The sequence below is a fragment of the Ranitomeya variabilis genome, chromosome 5 (assembly GCF_051348905.1).
Source record: "Ranitomeya variabilis isolate aRanVar5 chromosome 5, aRanVar5.hap1, whole genome shotgun sequence".
Classification (NCBI taxonomy): Eukaryota; Metazoa; Chordata; class Amphibia; order Anura; family Dendrobatidae; genus Ranitomeya; species Ranitomeya variabilis.
Genome location: NC_135236.1, coordinates 447251278 through 447269931, shown reverse-complemented (window position 1 = coordinate 447269931; position 18654 = coordinate 447251278). Strand labels below are relative to the sequence as shown.

Genomic DNA, 18654 nt, shown 5'->3' with positions numbered 1-18654 from the left:
AGTACAGTACAGCAGAACACGGATCTTAAGATTGAAGCAGGCAAGCTAAAAGGTATTCAGATTGGAGAGTTCAACCTTGGTGATAAAGTATGTGTCTCAAATAAAGTGTCCAGAAGAGAGTTCAAATCGTTGCCTAAATATGTGCAAAACATGTTCTCCAGTAATGGCTCACCAAGAAAAAAATATATTTTCAGCCTATAAGATTCACTAGACCATAAGACGAACCAAAACATTTTGGAAGGAAAATAGGAAAACAAATATTTATTTTTTAAAAGATAGGGGTCCACCTTATAGGCTGGATTTAAGGCATCTTACCGGGGGGGGCAGCGGCAATGGAGCGGGGTCCCTTCCTCAGCAGGCCGGTGGTGGCAGAAGCGGTGCAAAGCTTTGAGCCCGATGTCAGCGATGAGACAGAGAAGAGTACATTGTTTTCCTGACAGCCATTTCCCTAAAGCCGTGGGCCGCTGGAGGAGCCACATGTACAGACAGGCATCTCGGCCCGGCAGAGATCTCAATCTGAGCAGATTGAGATCTTGGCTGGGCAGAGATGTCAGTCTGATGGGCCACCTCTGGCAGCCCACGGCTTCAGGGAAATGGTCACCGGGAAAGCAATGCACTCCGCTCTGCTTCACTGGTGACACTAGGCTTACAGCAACACCTCTGCCACCGCCAGTCTCCTGAGGAAGGGACTCTGCCTCCTGTGATCCTGATCCTTAACTCCCGCAAACATCGGTAAGCTACAATTGGACTATAAGACGCACCACCCATTTACCCCCATAGTTTTGGGGAAACAAAGTGTGTCTTATAGACCAAAAAATACGGTAAATCATTTCGAAGCAGCTATGGTAGATAGTATAACTTATAAACAGTGGCTATCTGGAGACAGATGGACTTTTCACACCGTTTCCAGAAGTGCAGAAGACTTTGGAGAACGCTTTTGTAACCAACTGATAGTCCGAAACCCAAAAGTAAATTTCAATTAATAAATCTTTAAAAACTAATAATTTTTGCAATTCAAGTCATGTTAAAATTCCCTACCATTCACTCTGTACTGCAACTTGGGGTTCTGTTTATATTACTTACTTCCTATTTTACTTTCTTCCTATGACTATTTATTTGAGAATGCTCATACAAATAATAATCTACTGGCTGAAACTGCTGTCACTACCCCTTCTGCCCCATCCAAGGGGAAGGGGGCTGGAACATTGTGACACTCCCCTTGTGGTGTTTGCGGCCCTGAAACAAAGAGTCATTATGACTCCTTTCAGGGCGTTGGTCTTTCTTGTGCAAGGTTTCCCCCAGTGGCCTGTGCGATGAGCGCAGCGCCCTCTCTGTTGGCTGCTTAGATGAATAGTAATAAGCCAGCTCTGCTTACAGTCAGAAATAAAATACAAAAGTGTAGTTCTGATAAGAGTGCTTACTTCATGATTCAATAACTGTTCATTTATTTCCCCAAAAATTAATTTCCATGATAAAAAACTGACATCCTACCAAGTTTGAGCAAAGTCTACTACTTCTTCGATGGCTCTTCTGCACAGCTTAATAAAAAAAAAAATAGGAAAAACTTTATAAATGTATGCCATCATAGGAAAGATTTTGGAGTGGAAGCCGAATGGCACTTTTTTGTCACAGTTCACGGCAAAGGTGTATGTGATGTTTAGGAAGAACCATGAAACGTCTTGCAGCTCGAATAAGCCTTCAGAGGACATATTTAGACCAAATCTTAACACCAATGCAACTTTTCATTTGGAGTGAGAGAAATATACCAACTAAGATATCACGTACTGTACAAACCAGAACTATGAAGAAGGCTAGAGTTAGTTTGTTAAAACATCGGTTACAGGAAGCAGAACCCATCAAAGGGACTGCGCAGTACAACACTTTCATTTAATGTAGTGAAACAGAAAAAAAAAAAACAAGGATTTTTTCATTCAGCAATTACAATGAAGTCCATGATGTGATTGAAGGTGGCACTAAAATGGCAATGAATGACAGAACTGGTTAGGTTACCTGGGAATATGATAGGCACTGCTGTTTGGCTAATGTATTCTCCACAAATTATGATATTGAAGTAGAAGTGACTTTTCTGCACCTTCTGGTCCACCACCATCCTTTTTGTGTATCCAAGAAAACCAGACATTACAAAAGTAAAGAAAAATCAGATATTAACTCAGCTGGAGCCAAGCCCCATAGCAGCTGTACATACACTGACACAAGGACACTGCCATCCTTGGTAAGATTGTGGACAAAATTACATTTCCCAGTAGAAGAGACAGATTGATGATAGACAATTAATAGTAAGTCTTTACACTGGGCTTTTAAGACTAGTTCCTATTGTTTTATTTTATAGTGTGAGGATTTAACTACTGTACTTTTGTTAAAAACCTGAAAAAGTACATGACTGGTGAGGAAATAAATTGTTGCATGCATATTTAAAATGGTGTTAAAAATTTTGATTCTTTTAATGTAGCATTAAACATATATGATTAGGATGACACTGTATTTAGAAAATCATACTTCGAAATATGATCCTAAGGAGATCTCAGCTTGAATCTCTGAACAAATGTAGCCAAGAACACAAGAAACACATATATGCATTTTTTGAGAAATTTATAACAGTTTTCCAGAAATCGCTTATCAAAATTTAGAGTTTGACTCTTCAAAAACATAATAATCAACAAACCGTGTGGTGACATATCAAATTAAAGCCTGTTCAGTTCCGAACAAAATGGTGCATCCCCCATATCTTTATCTTAATGCTAGCCGGACATATGATAACAAATGTAAAGTCATGCAAGCCCAAAAGTCAGGTTTTTAAAAAACTTTAGAAACATCTATAAAAAGATTACTAATGAAGATAAAAATGCAAAATTCGTTTTAATTCACTAAAGTATCACTTGAAAAAAAAACAAAGAAAACACCGTATATACTCGTGTATAAGCCGAGATTTTCGGCTTATACACGAGTCATGGTCCAGAAAGCCGGCGGGGAAGGGGGAGCCAGCGGCTGTAGCACGGTGACAGCTGCAGCCGCCGGCTTCCAGAAGACCTCAATACTCACCCACCGTCACTGCATCTCCATCTCTGCATCTCTGTCACGACACAGCGGCTTCTTCCTGTGCTGAGCGGTCATGTGGTACCGCTCATTAAAGTCATGAATATGGACACGACTCCACTCCCATAGGCGTGTAGCACATATTCATGACCTTAAGGAGCTGTACCACGTGACCGCTCAGCACAGGGAAAAGCTGCGGCGCTGGGACAGAGAAGCAGGGACTGCGTGAGGAGGGTGAGTATGATGGGGGAGGACAGGGCAGGGGACAGGGGAGCCATGCATACGAGGATGGGAGGGGGGGAGCTGAGCCATGCTTACAAGATGGGACCGGGGGAGCCATGCATACAATAGGGGTGCCACACTGACCAGGACCGGACGGGGTGAACCACACATACCGGGATAGGAATGAGTGGACAATACATACCCGGCTTATACTCGAGTCAATAAGCTTACCCAGTTTTCCGTGGCAAAATTAGGTGCCTATACTTGTGTCGGCTTATACTCGAGTATATGTGGTAAATATCCTAAGAAAACAGGTAAAAAAAAAAATTAATTCAGATTTGGATCACTTGACATGAAATGACCCAATAGAATTCGGTGGCGATAAGATAGATTCACTTAAACAGCTTGAAGTTCAGGCTGAACAGGGTCAATTTTCTCTGCCTTGAAATAGAAGATATTCCATCCCACTTTGTTAAATCAAGTTATACCCACCTCTCACCAACTCTCCTTTTACGGCTTACAGTCTTTATCTGTTCTTACAAGGTAACTATTAAGTAGCTATATTACATTTGGAAAGGAGATTTTTATCTAAATAAAAAATAAAGTATGTGGCGGTTATTCGCATTTTTTTCACAACAGTTTTAAAAAGACTTAATATAGGAGGGCAAGCCTGTGAGTACATAACAGAGTACAAATTTCACAAAAGAGAAACAACCCAAACAAGCAGCATATTTATTTATTTGGTGTTTCCATAGATCATGTCCATGTTAAAAATATATATATTTGTTGGACATATTTTGCAGTAGGCATATTGTTATTCTGAAAGTTTATTTCTAAACAGATTCTATATCAAGGTACAGACACCTGCATACATTGGGTACACTTAAAGACCAGTGTGTCCAGTTAGACTATAAAGGAGCCAAGATAAACATCTCACTAGTATTAATAGAAGAAAACACAATCAAAGATTCTTATGATCAGACTTCTTAACAGATTACATGTACTGTACACACAATAACCAGCTGATAGCCAAGTATGGAGATTAACATCTCTAATATTACACACATCATTGAGAAGGTCAAAACGCTGTACATTATTATTCATATGTTCACCCTAATAAAACAAAAAATCCATTAAGTCTTCTGCGGTAAGAGGGGTTAAGAGCTCTAAATCAAAAAGGTTTCTACATTGAAAAATTATTTATCAAAACCCGGTCTAATCACAGTTGCGACCATTTATGTGGAGACACTGAAATTGCACTTGGACAATTAATGTAGCAGTCCTTAGTTTACTTTTATTCCAGTGATGGCCTGTGGTTCACAGTTTGTCGTCATCCCCCTTTTTGCGAGAGTGTTTATATTTATCAACATACGCTTTTACAAGAGTTGCCACTTTAGTTGAATCTACTTCTCCACTTTTACTGTGACAAACCTAGAAAAAAGAGAAAATCTTTACTATAAAATGCATGTACAGTCACAGAACCTCTACCCTAGACTAGACATACATAATAAACTACAGGGTGGGCCATGTATATGGATACACCTAAATAAAATGGGAATGGTTGGTAATAGCAACTTCCTGTTTGTGACACATTAGTACATGGGATGGGGAAAACTTTTCAAGATGGGTGGTGACCATGGCGACCATTTTGAAGTCGGCCATTTTGGATGCAACTTTATTTTTTCCAATGGGAAGAGGGTCATGTGACATCAAACGTATTGAAAATTTCACAAGAAAAACAATGGTGTGCTTGGTTTTAACATAACTTTTTTCTTTCAGGAGTTATTTTTAAGTTTCTCTGTTTACAGCCATTGACATGTCACAGAGGTTAACACGTGAGGAGCGGATAGAACTTGTGTTGATGTCTGGTGAACGCAGTACCCGGTCACTGCAGCAGATTTCAATGCAAGACACCCTACACAAGAAAACTGTCACCATTCCCATTTGATTTAGATGTATCCATATAAATGGCCCACCCACAAAGTTTGCCTCATCACTGAACATAATGTTCGGTGTAAACTGGGGGTCCTGTTCCAATTGTTTTGCCCATTCTGCAAATTCAGCGCGCTGATCTGGCATCAGTCGAACATCCCTTCGGCGGATATTAGCTACTCAAAAATGGCATCCTTACAAAATCCAACTGCTGCAGCATCTCAACAAGGATGACCCAGATTGGCACGCTGAATATGCAGAATAGGCAAAACAAAAATTGGAACAGGACCCCCAGTTTATACATTATGGTCAGTGATGGAAACAGCGGCCCTCTGACCGGCAGGGATGATTTCACCACCGATCAGAAGCAGTATTTGCCGCACTGTCATACACATGACAGCGTGACAACCACCCGCTGTTCGGGCAGTCGAACCCGAACAGTAACACGGACCTCCTGGTGAAGTCCGTGTTCGGTGTCCATGCTCGAACAGTAGGTGTTCGGTTGCCGAACTTTACTGCTCGGGTTCTCCCATCTTTAGTTATTTTTTTAAAATTTGGGTGGAATCATCTTTTGGTTGGCCCCAAATGTCTTTTTTTTTTTTTTTTGCAGTGTATCATCCTAAATAGGACCTGTAATGCCAAGAGCAATGTCAGCATATGCCCACCAAACAATGTATTATTGATTATTTCCGTGCATAGCTGAAGTGTGCTCTACCCGTGAAAACAGGCCATTAAACGGCCAAACTTGTTAGAGGTCAGCGGTGGTTTAAAGGTACCTTCACACGAAACGATATCGCTAGCGATCCATGACGTTGCAGCGTCCTGGCTAGCGATATCGTTTCGTTTGACACGCAGAAGCGATCAGGATTCTGCTGTGATGTCGCTGGTCGCTGAATAAAGTCCAGAACTTTATTTGGTCGTCCGATCGCCGTGTATCGTTGTGTTTGAAAGCAAAAGCAACGATATCAGCGATATTTTACACTGGTAACCAGGGTAAACATCGGGTTGCTAAGCGCAGGGCCGCGCTTAGTAACCCGATGTTTACCCTGGTTACCAGCGTAAAAGTAAAAAAAACAAACAGTACATGCTCACCTGCGCGTCCCCTGCCGTCTGCTTCCTGACACTGACTTGAGCTCCGGCCCTAAAGTGAAAGTGAAAGCACAGCGGTGACGTCACCGCTCTGCTGTTAGGGCCGGAGCTCAGTCAGTGTCAGGAAGCAGACGGCAGGGGACGCGCAGGTGAGTATGTACTGTTTGTTTTTTTTACTTTTGCGCTGGTAACCAGGGTAAACATCGGGTTACTAAGCGCGGCCCTGCGCTTAGCAACCCGATGTTTACCCTGGTTACCCGGGGACCTCGGCATCGTTGGTCGCTGGAGAGCGGTCTGTGTGACAGCTCTCCAGCGATCAAACAGCGACGCTGCAGCGATCGGCATCGTTGTCGCTATCGCTGCAGCGTCGATTCGTGTGAAGGTACCTTAACACTGCACATCACGCCTGTAAGGTCACCCTTAGGCAGTTATCTGATATTCCTCTTACCTTGTCAACAGCTTTCTTCACTATCTCTTTATATTCATCCTTTGTTATCTCTTTATTTTGATAGTATTGTTTTATAGCCACTTTAACTTCATGTGCTGCCCTCTCCTGAATTTGAATCTTCTAGGATTAAAAATAGAAGTCATTAAAATATAAAAAAAATTGCATTATTGAACATTTTTAAGCACAGACATGCTGTACATTTTTAGGTTGTATATTTAACAGCATCTTAACAACTCTGCAACAAAATCACAATCCTGAACAGTTAAGGGCTTTGGAGCACAAATTCTTATGCAGGATCTTTAATGTAATGCAAATAATCTCCAGAAGAGCAAAAAGATGAGCATGGGTCACAGTGCTGTCAACAGATAGCCACAGAGGTTGCATATTTTCACAGGAAGAGGCAAGGCTGTGGAGTCTGAGTCCATTTCAGACTCCTAAAATATATAATAAATTGGGTTCAGTAGTTCAGTGCAGGATGTGCTGTAAATGTTTTCATAATAATTTGGGAACATTATATAATGTCCTATAAATGTCTGTTCTGTTCCTGAGAGATGAGCAGACACCTGAATATTTGGGATCGGCGGATTCGGCCAAACAGTTACAAAAAGTTCAGGTTCGAGTATCAGAACAGTTCCTGGACCCGATTCACTTGAATGGGGGGCTCGAACATCCAGTGATTGGCACACTGTCATGTGCATGACAGCACCGCTTCTGAACGGCAGTGAAATCATCACCGCTGGTCAAACAGCCGCGGTTCCCATGCTGTCACAATACAGTGTTAGCCCACAGCTGTGATCGAGATATAAAATTTACCTCCGGTTACTGGTGTCAGTTGATGGGACTACTGATCCCATCAGCCAACGCCTGCTACCGTTAATAACTGTGAGAGCAGGAGCGGCTGATGGGAGTGTTCAACAGCTGGCGCCTGTGCTGTAAGTAAATAATAATAATAATAAAAAAAAAAAAAAAATGGTGTTTGTTCCCCCCGTATTTTTGATAACCAGCCCGGCAAAACTCACAGCTGGGGGCTGCAACCCTTATCTGTCAGCTTCAGCAAGGCTGGTTATCAAGAATAGAGGGGTCCCTACGCTGTATTTTATAATTATTTAAATAAGTTTTAAAAAAAAAGTAGTGTAGGGTCCTCCTCATTTTTGACAACCAGCCTTGCTAAAGCAGACAGTTAGGGGCTGGTATGTAAGGGGCCATGAATATTGGCCCTCCCTAGCCACCCAGAAGAGGCGCATCTGTTAGGTGCACCAATTCTGGCGCTTTGCCCGGCTCTTCCCACTTTCCCTGTAGTGGTGCCAAGTGGAATTCACATTTGTGGGGTTGATGTCACCCTTGTGTTGCCAGATGACATCACGCCCAGGAATTACTAATGGAGGTGTCTATAAGACACCTATATCCATTACTAATCCAATAGTTGTATTGTAAATAAAGACACAGCCAGAATAAAGTCTTTTATTGGAAATAAAACACTTCCTTTTTTACTTAAAAACAACAAGCGCAATTATACTCACCTACTACCTAATTCCACTGAAACCCTAGTCTTCTGAAATAAAAAAACAAACAAACAAACAAACAACAATATCCCTCACCTGTCAGTCGGTCTTTCCCACACCATAATCTATGTCTACGGGATAAATAGCTTTCAACGCAAAGATGCGACTGTCCAGGCTGAGAATCACTGATAAATGAGCTGCTGCGAGAGCAGCATCAGTGACTAGCGGTGACATCATCAAGGTTACTGCCGGTCACTGAGGCTACGTTACCAGCCGGCAAACCAACTGCAGTGACCTCTGTGAGATCCCTGCTAGCACCGTGAGAAACTCTCAGTGCACAGGAGAGTTCACCGCAATTCACGGTGCTAGCGGGGATCTCACCGAAGTCACCGCAGTTCAGCCCGGCTGGTAACGCAGCCTCAGTGACGGGCAGTAACCTCGATGTCACTGCTATTCACTGATACTGCACTCGCAGCAGCACATTTATTAGTGGTTTTCAGCCTGGACGGTTGCATCTTGGCACTGTCCAGGTTGAAAACGATTTATCCCGCAGACATGGATTACGGCGTGGTATAAAACTACAGAATGGTGAGGGATAGGGTTGTTTTTTATTTTTGTTTCATTACAGAAGACGATGGATTCAGTGGAATTAGGCGTTAGGTGAGTATAATTGTGTTTGTTATTTTTAAATAAAAAAGGAAAATTGTGTTTTGTTTTATTTCAAATAAAAGACTTTATTCTGGCTGTGTCTTCATTTACCATATAACTATAGGATTAGCAATGTATAGGTGTCTTATAGATGCCTCTCCATTACTAAGCTGTGGGCTTGATGTCACCTGACAACACAAAAGTGACATCAACCCCACAAATATTGCACCACTTGCCCCCGATACAGGGCAAGTAGGAAGAGCCGGGCAAAGCGCCAGAATTGGCGCATCTAATAACTACGCCTTTTTTGGGCAGTGGCGTGCTGCTATTTTTAGGCTGGGGAGGGGGACAATATCCACGGCCCCTTACCAGCCTGAGAATACCAGTCCCCAGCTGTCTGCTTTAGTAAGGCTGGTTGGCAAAAAAGGGGGGACCCCATGCCGTTTTTTAAATTATTTAAATAACTACAACACAACGGAGTGGTTACCCCTCTTGATAGATATCAGATTCAGCAAAGCTGATTGAGTGTTGCAGCCCGAGCTGAGTTTTGCCTGTCCGTTTATCAAAAATGTGGGGGAACCCACATTTTTTTTTTTATAATTATTTATTTACAGCGCAGGCGGATGAACACTCCCATAAACCGCTCCTGGTCTCACGGTTATTAGTGGCAGCAGGCGTCATCTGATGGGAGAAGAAGTCCCATCAGCTGACACCAGTGACCGGAGGTAAACTTTATACCTCAGATCACAGCTGCGCACTCATGCCGTCTTTTGACAGCGTGGGAACAGCGGCTGTCTGACCGGCGGTAATGATTTGCCGTGCTGTCACATATATGACAGCACAACAAACACACGGTGTTCAGTAAGTCAGTGTTTGGTGTCCATGCCCAAAAAGTAGGTGTTCAGTACGGATGCTGAACTTTACTGTTCGGGTTCGCCCATCTCTATTACTGAGCTAAGTATCTCAGCTTTTAGTTAAGACGAATCTGTGCTGCACTTTATGTACATGCTCAATAGTGAGGCAGTGCTGAGGAGTCGGAGTTGTGGAGTCGGAAGTCAGGGAAGTTGAGGAGTCAGAGTTGGAGGTTCACCTTATCAACTCTACAGCCCTGGTTAGAGGGTATCCAACTGAATGATAATGACAAACAATAGTTTGGCATGAACAGGAAAATGCAGCATTTTATTGGAAGGGACCAGCAAGCTGCACTAAAAACAGAAAGGGGGTTAAAAATTATCCATGCGATATTAGAGCTGATTATATTACACAAGATTCTCAAAATACTAGACCTCCACACATCTTCTGTAAATGAGAGAAACAAAAATAAATAAAATAAAAACAAATCTTTGTTACAAAATTTAAGAAATCACAGTTCTGCTTACCTTTTCTTTTTTGTAGCTGTCTGCACTTGATTCCACTGTCACACTTTCCTTTTGAGTGATATATTTTACAGAAGAAGTGAATAAATTTTTGTTGTAACTCGATGTTGCCATAGTGGCAGAACGTAGTCCTAAAGCAACCCCGACTGTTCCTTGGACTGATGCTGGAGCAGGCAAGAGTGGTGCATTTACATTATTACGTACATAGCTAGCACCAGGATTACCCTGTTAAAAAGTTAACATAATATCAAGAATTAAATTAAAAAAACACAACAACAACAAAAAAAACAACCAATCACTGCGACAAAACTAATAACTTCTCGTTATCAGCTACATAAAGTACTATTTCCTTCCTGAAATTCCCTGAATAACTGTCTGGGCTTTAACTGTATTTTACAGCTGGAATCTGCTTATAACAGCTGCAATGAGTTGCAGTTTTACCTCTTAAATTCTGGGGTCAAAAGCCAATGGCTAGAGAGAAGGGGTATCTGCCACCCATTAGCACCTCCACAATATGATAGCGGGTAGCCAAAACAACTTAAAGGGAACCCGTCAAGCTTTAACCACCCCCCACCCTCAAACCAGTAATATGATTGTGCAGCTCATTAAAACATAAGCCAATGGATCCCTTTAACCCTTTCATGACCCCAGCTTTTCTCAGTTTTGCGTTTTTCGCTCCCCTCTTTCCCAGAGCCATAACTTTTTTATTTTTCCGTCAATATGGCCATGTGAGGGCTTATTTTTTGAGGGACAAGTTTTAATTTTGAATGACATCATTGGTTTTACCATGTCGTGTACTAGAAAACGGCAAAAAAAAATTCCAAGTCTGGTGAAATTGCAAAAAAAGTGCAATCCCACACTTGTTTTTTTGCTAGGTTAACTAAATGCTAAAACTGACCTGCCATTATGATTCTCCGGTTCATTACACTAGACACCAAACATGTCTAGGTTATTTTTTATCTAAGGAGTAAAAAAAAAAATACAAAAATATTGGGAAATTTTCCGATACCCGTAGCGTCTCCATTTTTCGTTATCTGGGGTTGGGTGAGGGCTTATTTTTTGCCTGCTGAGCTGACGTTTTTAACGATACCATTTCGGTGCAGATACGTCCTTTTGGTCGCCCATTATTGCATTCTGGCATTTAAATTTTTTTTCTCGCTATGCCGTTTAGCGAGGTTAATCCTTTTTTTGATAGATCGGGCGATTCTGAATGCGGCAATACCAAATATGTGTATATTTGATTTTTTTTATTGTTTTATTTTGAATGGGGCAAAAGGGGGGTGATTTAAACTTTCATATTTTTTTCGAAATTTTTTTTCCCCTTTTGCCATGCTTCAATAGCCTTCATGGGCGGCTAGAAACTGGCATAGCCTAATCGGCTCTGCTACATAGGAGCGATGCTCAGATCGCTCCTATGTAGTTGAATTGCTGCATTGCTATGAGCGCCGACCACAGGGTGGCGCTCACAGAAAACCGGCATCAACAACCATAGAGGTCTTCAATAGACCTCTGGTTGTCATGCGGACGTATCACTGACCCCTGATCACGTGACGGGGTAAGCACTAGTTAAATGCCACTATCAGCCTTTGACAGCGGCATTTAACTAGTTAATAGCGGCAGGTGGATTGCGATTCCACCCGCCGCTGTTGCGGGCACATGTCAGCTGTACAAAACAGCTGACATGTCCCGGCTTTGATGCGGACTCACGGCCGGAGCCCGCATAAAAGCGGTGGTTCTCACCTCGGACGTACTATTCTGTCCAAGGTCAGAAAGGGGTTAAGACTAGTGATGAGCGAATATACTCGTTACTCGAGATTTCTCGAGCACACTCGGGGGTCCTCCGAGTATTTTTTAGTGCTCGGAGATTTAGCTTTTCTTGCCGCAGCTGAATGATTTACATCTGTTAGCTAGCTTGATTACATGTGGGGATTCCCTAGCAACCAGGCAACCCCCACATGTACTTATGCTGGCTAACAGATGTAAATCATTCAGCTGCGGCAAGAAAAACTAAATCTCCGAGCACTAAAAAATACTCGGAGGACCCCCGAGCGTGCTCGAGAAATCTCGAGTAACGAGTATATTCGCTCATCACTAGTTGAGACTCCAAAGCACTGCTTCATCACCGAGAAATCACATTTTGAAGTTGTGTCCAAGTGCATTTGGGGAGAATGATCCGTTTCTAATTACCCAGCCTCAACTGCATTCCCCACCTAGCAGCAACCTAATGTGGTTAGGGTGCTGTTATATTGGAAATACAGTGTAAGGCTGTGAAGCTACAAGTGTATTGTCAAACCTGAACTTCCAGATACCGTATATACTCGAGTATAAGCCGACCTGAGTATAAGCCGAGACTCCTAATTTTGCCACAAAAAAATGAGAAAACTTATTGACTCGAATATAAGCCTAGGGTGGGAAATGCAGCAGCTACTGGTACATTTCAAAAATAAAAATAGATACCAATAAAAGTAAAATTAATTGAGATATCAGTAGGTTAAATGTTTTTGAATATCAATATTGAATCAGAAGCCCCATATAATGCTCCATACAGTTCATGATGGGTTCAATAAGATGCTCCATACAAAATACGCCCCATATAATGCTCCATAAAGTTCATGATGGGCCCCATAAGACGCTCCATATAAACAATTTGCCCCATATAATGCTGCACAAAGGTTAGTGATGGCCCCATAAGATGCTCCATAGAATAATATGTCCCATATAACGCTGCACAAAGGATAATAATGCCCCATAAGATGCTCCATATTAAAATATGCCCCATATAATGCTGCACTAAGGTTAGTGATGGCCCCATAAAATGCTCCATAGAATAATATGTCCCATATAACGCTGCACAAAGGATAATGATGCCCCATAAGATGCTCCATATTAAAATATGCCCCATATAATGCTGCATAAAAGGTTAATGGTGGCCCCATAAGATGCTCCATAGAATATTATGCCCCACATTCTGCTCCATAAAGGTTGATGACCACATAAGATGCTCCATAGAATAATATGCATCATATAATGGCGCTGCTGCGATTAAAAAGGCCCCCGGCACTTGCGATATTCACCTATCCCCTTTCCACCGCCGTGCACCGCTGTGTCTGCCGCATCCTCTGGCTGTGACTGTTCAGGCAGAGGGCACGCACTAAACGCGTCATCACGCCCTCTCACCTGAACGTCACAGCCTGGCGGTGGAACGGGGACAGGTGAATATCGCATGACTCGTCCTCCCCCATCATACTCACCCTCCTGGCACGGTCTCTGCACGTCCGTGCTTCTCCGATGGTCTCTGGCGCCGGCAGCTTGTTCCTGTGTTCAGCGGTCACATGGTACCGCTCACTAAAGTGATGTGCCAATTGCTATTATTATTACTAATTACTATTATCACTTTTTTGTAGCAACTGACTTAAGTAGTAGCTATATATGATGTTTAGCTTCTGTAACCCCCATATAGGGTGGGAGCCTCTGCTGTGCCCAATGCGGACTCGCACACTCCTGGTTTGGAATGTTTCCTAGTCTTTTTTGCAGATGCTTTTCCTCTGCTCATGTTTGTCATCTCTCTGGTTAAGAATTTTTCTTCCCTAATCTTTCCCGCTCTTTATCTCTTTGAGCATGAGGACCCGGCAGCACGGCTATCTTACACGATATTTATAGATAAAGACTCTCATATTGGTTATGAATGGAGGACCTAAATATCGCTTATCCAAATGTGAAAGGATTTAACACGCCCAAAAAACATGTGCATATCCTCCATCATTTCCACAAGAAAAAGGTAAATATTGCATGTTTTCAGGAGACACACTTTAGCATGAACCATGCTCCTACAATTTAGACACAAATATTACACATTTTGCTCATAACCCTGAATCTAGCTCAAAAGGAGTTGCTATAGCGATACACAAATCGTTAACGCATCAAGTCATTAACTGTGTGATAGATAAGGAGGCGAGATATATTATCTTAGTGCTAGTTATCAGTGGTCAGCTATTTACAATCATAAGTGTATATACCAATAATCAGGATCAAGCCCATTTCATTGATAAGATAGTAGACAATGCCATTCTCTTAATTCAGGATGACATAATATTTTGTGGGGATTTAAATGTTACCCTTGACCTGGTGTTAGATAATTCTAAAAGTAGATGACATTTCTCTTATGCGGTTATCAAGCGTATCAGGAGGGCCTTTTTTGCGAATGCAGCTTTATGATATCTGGAGGCTCCAGTACCCATCAGATAGGGACTATAGTTTTTACATCCATCCACATGATTCTTCTAGTAAGTTAGACAGGTTAGACTATATCCTCCTCCAACAAAATGCCTTACCTTGGCTTTCAGGTTCTAGTATTGGTAGCATACTTTGGTCAGATCACGCCTCTGTATATTGCTCACTAAAAGTACCATCCCTTACCAAAACATCAGGGTCTTTGTGTCTCAATTATTAGTTACATTATGTGTCTCGGACATACGAGCCTCCATATCTAACTTTATTGTTGATCACGGAAATGATGATGCAGCTATTCAATTTCCGGCTTTTCCTATCTCCTTCACAAACCCAACATATGAGACATGGTTTACATACAGTAAACCATCTCATATCCCTTCTTTTATTACATATTCCTCTTTACTAATGTAAGAAGTGTCTTGGTGTCAAATTTGGGGGCTCTAGCTATTAAAGGGTTAAATCGCGGAAAAAAACTGGAGTGGGCTCCTGCACAATTTTCTCCGCCAGAGTGGGAAAGCCAGTGACTGAGGGCAGATATTAATAGCCTAGAGAGGGACCATGGTTATTGGCCACCCCTGGCTAAAAACATCTGCCCCCAGCCACCCCAGAAAAGACACATCGGTAAAGATGCGCCTATTCTGGCACTTAGCCTCTCTCTTCCCAGTCCCGTGTAGCGGTGGGATATGGGGTAATGAACGGTTAATGTCACCTTGCTATTGTAAGGTGACATTAAGCCAGGTTAACCCCTTCATGACCCAGCCTATTTTGGCCTTAATGACCTTGCCATTTTTTGCAATTCTGACCAGTGTCCCTTTATGAGGTAATAACTCAGGAACGCTTCAACGGATCCTTGCGGTTGTGAGATTGTTTTTTCGTGACATATTGGGCTTCATGTTAGTGGTAAATTTAGGTCGATAATTTCTGAGTTTATTTGTGAAAAAAACGGAAATTTGGCGAAAATTTTGAAAATTTCGCAATTTTCACATTTTGAATTTTTATTCTGTTAAACCAGAGAGTTATGTGACACAAAATAGTTAATAAATAACATTTCCCACATGTCTACTTTACATCAGCACAATTTTGGAAATAATTTTTTTTTTTGCTAGGAAGTTATAAGGGTTAAAATTTGACCAGTGATTTCTCATTTTTACAACAAAATTTACAAAACCATTTTTTTTAGGGACCACCTCACATTTGAAGTCAGTTTGAGGGTTCTATATGGCTGAAAATACCCAAAAGTGACACCATTCTAAAAACTGCACCCCTCAAGGTGCTCAAAACCACATTCAAGAAGTTTATTAACCCTTCAGGTGTTTCACAACAGCAGAAGCAACATGGAAGGAAAAAGTGAACATTTAACTTTTTAGTCACAAAAATGATCTTTTAGCAACAATTTTTTTATTTTCCCAAGGGTAAAAGGAGAAACTGGACCACAAAAGTTGTTGTCCAATTTGTCCTGAGTACGTTGATACCTCATATGTGGGGGTAAACCACTGTTTGTGGGCACGGCAGGGCTCGGAAGCGAAGGAGCGCCATTTGACTTTTTCAATGAAAAATTGGCTCCAATCTTTAGCGGACACCATGTCGCGTTTGGAGAGCCCACGTGTGCCTAAACATTGGAGCTCCCCCACAAGTGACCCCATTTTGGAAACTAGACGCCCCAAGGAACTTATCTAGATGCATAATGAGCACTTTAATCCCCCAGGTGCTTCACAAATTGATCCGTAAAAATGAAAAAGTACTTTTTTTTCACAAAAAATTTTTTTAGCCTCAATTTTTTCATTTTCACATGGGCAACAGGATAAAATGGATCCTAAAATTTGTTGGGCAATTTCTCCTGAGTACGCCGATACCTCATATGTGGGGGTAAACCACTGTTTGGGTGCACGGCAAGGCTCGGAAGGGAAGGCGCGCCATTTGACTTTTTGAATGAAAAATTATCTCCATCGTTAGCGGACACCATGTCGCGTTTGGAGAGACCCTGTGTGCCTAAACATTGAAGCTCCCCCACATGTGACCCCATTTTGGAAACTAGACCCCCCAAGGAACTTATCTAGATGCATAGTGAGCACTTTAAACTCTCAGGTGCTTCACAAATTGATCCGTAAAAAATGAAGAAGTACTTTTTTTTCACAAAACAATTTTTTTAGCCTCAATTTTTTCATTTTCACATGGGCAACAGGATAAAATGGATCCTAAAATTTGTTGGGCAATTTCTCTTGAGTACGCCGATACCTCATATGTGGGGGTAAACCACTGTTTGGGTGCACGGCAAGGCTTGTAAGGGAAGGCGCGCCATTTGACTTTTTCAATGGAAAATTAGCTCCAATCGTTAGTGGACACCCTGTTGCGTTTGGAGAGCCCCTGTGTGCCTAAACATTAGAGCTCCCCTACAAGTGACCCCATTTTGGAAACTAGACCCCCCAAGGAACTAATCTAGATGTATAGTGAGCACTTAAAACCCCCAGGTGCTTCACAGAAGTTTATAACGCAGAGCCATGAAAATAAAAAAATATTTTTCTTTCCTCAAAAATGATTTTTAGCCCGGAGTTTTTTATTTTCCCAAGGATAATAGGAGAAATTGGACCCCAAATGTTGTTGTCCAGTTTGTCCTGAGTACGATGATACCCCATATGTGGGGGTAAACCACTGTTTGGGCGCACGGCAGGGCTCGGAAGGGAAGGCACGCCATTTGGCTTTTTGAATGGAAAATTAGCTCCAATCATTAGCGGACACCATGTCGCGTTTGGAGAGCCCCTGTGTACCTAAACATTGGAGCTCCCACACAAGTGACCCCATTTTGGAAACTAGACCTCCCAAGGAACTAATCTAGATGTGTGGTGAGCACTTTGAACCCTCAAGTGCTTCACAGAAGTTTATAACGCAGAGCCATGAAAATATAAAATTATTTTTCTTTCCTCAAAAATGATTTTTTAACCCACAATTTTTTATTTTCCCAAGGGTAACAGGAGAAATTGGACCCCAAAAGTTGTTGTGCAGTTTCTCCTGAGTACGCTGATACCCCATATGTGGGGGTAAACCACTGTTTTGGCACACGTCGGGGAGCGGAAGGGAAGTAGTGACGTTTTGAAATGCAGACTTTAATGGAATGCTCTGCGGGCGTCACGTTGCGTTTGCAGAGCCCCTGATGTGCCTAAACAGTAGGAACTCCCCACAATTGACCCCACTTTGGAAACTAGACCCCCAAGGGAACTTATCTAGATGTGTGGTGAGCACTTTGAACCCCCAAGTGCTTCACAGAAGTTTATAACGCAGAGACGTGAAAATAAAAAATGTGTTTTCTTTCCTCAAAAATATTTTTTTAGCCCAGAATTTTTTAATTTTCCCAAGGGTAACAGGAAAAATTTGACCCCAAAAAGTTGTTGTCCAGTTTCTCCTGAGTAAGCTGATACCCCATATGTGGGGGTAAACCACTGCTTGGGCACATGGCGGGGCTCGGAAGGGAAGTAGTGACGATTTGGAATGCAGACTTTGATGGAATGGTCTGCGTGAATCATGTTATGTTTGCAGAGCCCCTGATGTGCCTAAACAGTATTAACCCCCCACAAGTGACCCCATTTTGGAAACTAGACCCCCCAAGGAACTTATCTAGATGTGTGGTGAGCACGTTCAACCCCCAAGTGCTTCACAGAAGTTTACAACGCAGAGCCGTGAAAATAAAAAATCATTTTTCTTTCCTCAAAAAAGATGTTTTAGCAAGCAATTGTTTATTTTCACAAGGGTAACAGGAGAAATTGGACCCCAATATTTGTTGCCCAGTTTGTTGTGAGTACGCTGGTACCCCATATGTGGGGGTAAACCACTGTTTGGGCGCACGTCAGCGCTCGGAAGGGAAGTAGTGACATTTGAAATGCAGACTTTGATGGAATGGTCTGCGGGCGTCACGTTGCATTTGCAGAGCCCCTGATGTGCCTAAACAGTAGAAACACCCCACAAGTGACCCCATTTTGGAAACTAGACCCCAAAAGGATCTTATCTAGATGTGTGGTGAGCACTTTCAACCCCCAAGTGTTTCACATAAGTTTATAACGTAGAGCCGTGAAAATAAAAAATAATTGTTCTTTCCTCAAAATTATGTTTTAGCAAGTATTTTTTTATTTTTGCAAGGGTAACAGGAGAAATTGGACCCCAA

General features: G+C 42.1%; 1 protein-coding gene across 2 annotated transcripts in view; it reads right to left on the bottom strand.

Moving 5' to 3' along the window:
- Positions 1 to 3985: 3985 nt before the first annotated feature.
- SCAF11 (SR-related CTD associated factor 11) overlaps positions 3986 to 18654 on the bottom strand; it is a 154930-nt gene continuing 140261 nt past the window's right edge. Inside the window, exons 13-15 of one of the 2 annotated variants that reach the window (XM_077265394.1) lie at positions 10275 to 10496; positions 6746 to 6865; positions 3986 to 4707 (exon numbers count right to left, since the gene is read on the bottom strand). In XM_077265394.1, coding sequence (XP_077121509.1) covers positions 4594 to 4707; positions 6746 to 6865; positions 10275 to 10496 — 456 coding nt within the window. In that variant the 3' untranslated portion in view covers positions 3986 to 4593. The remainder of the gene's footprint in view (positions 4708 to 6745; positions 6866 to 10274; positions 10497 to 18654) is intronic. The other variant, XM_077265395.1, reaches the window with a different exon arrangement.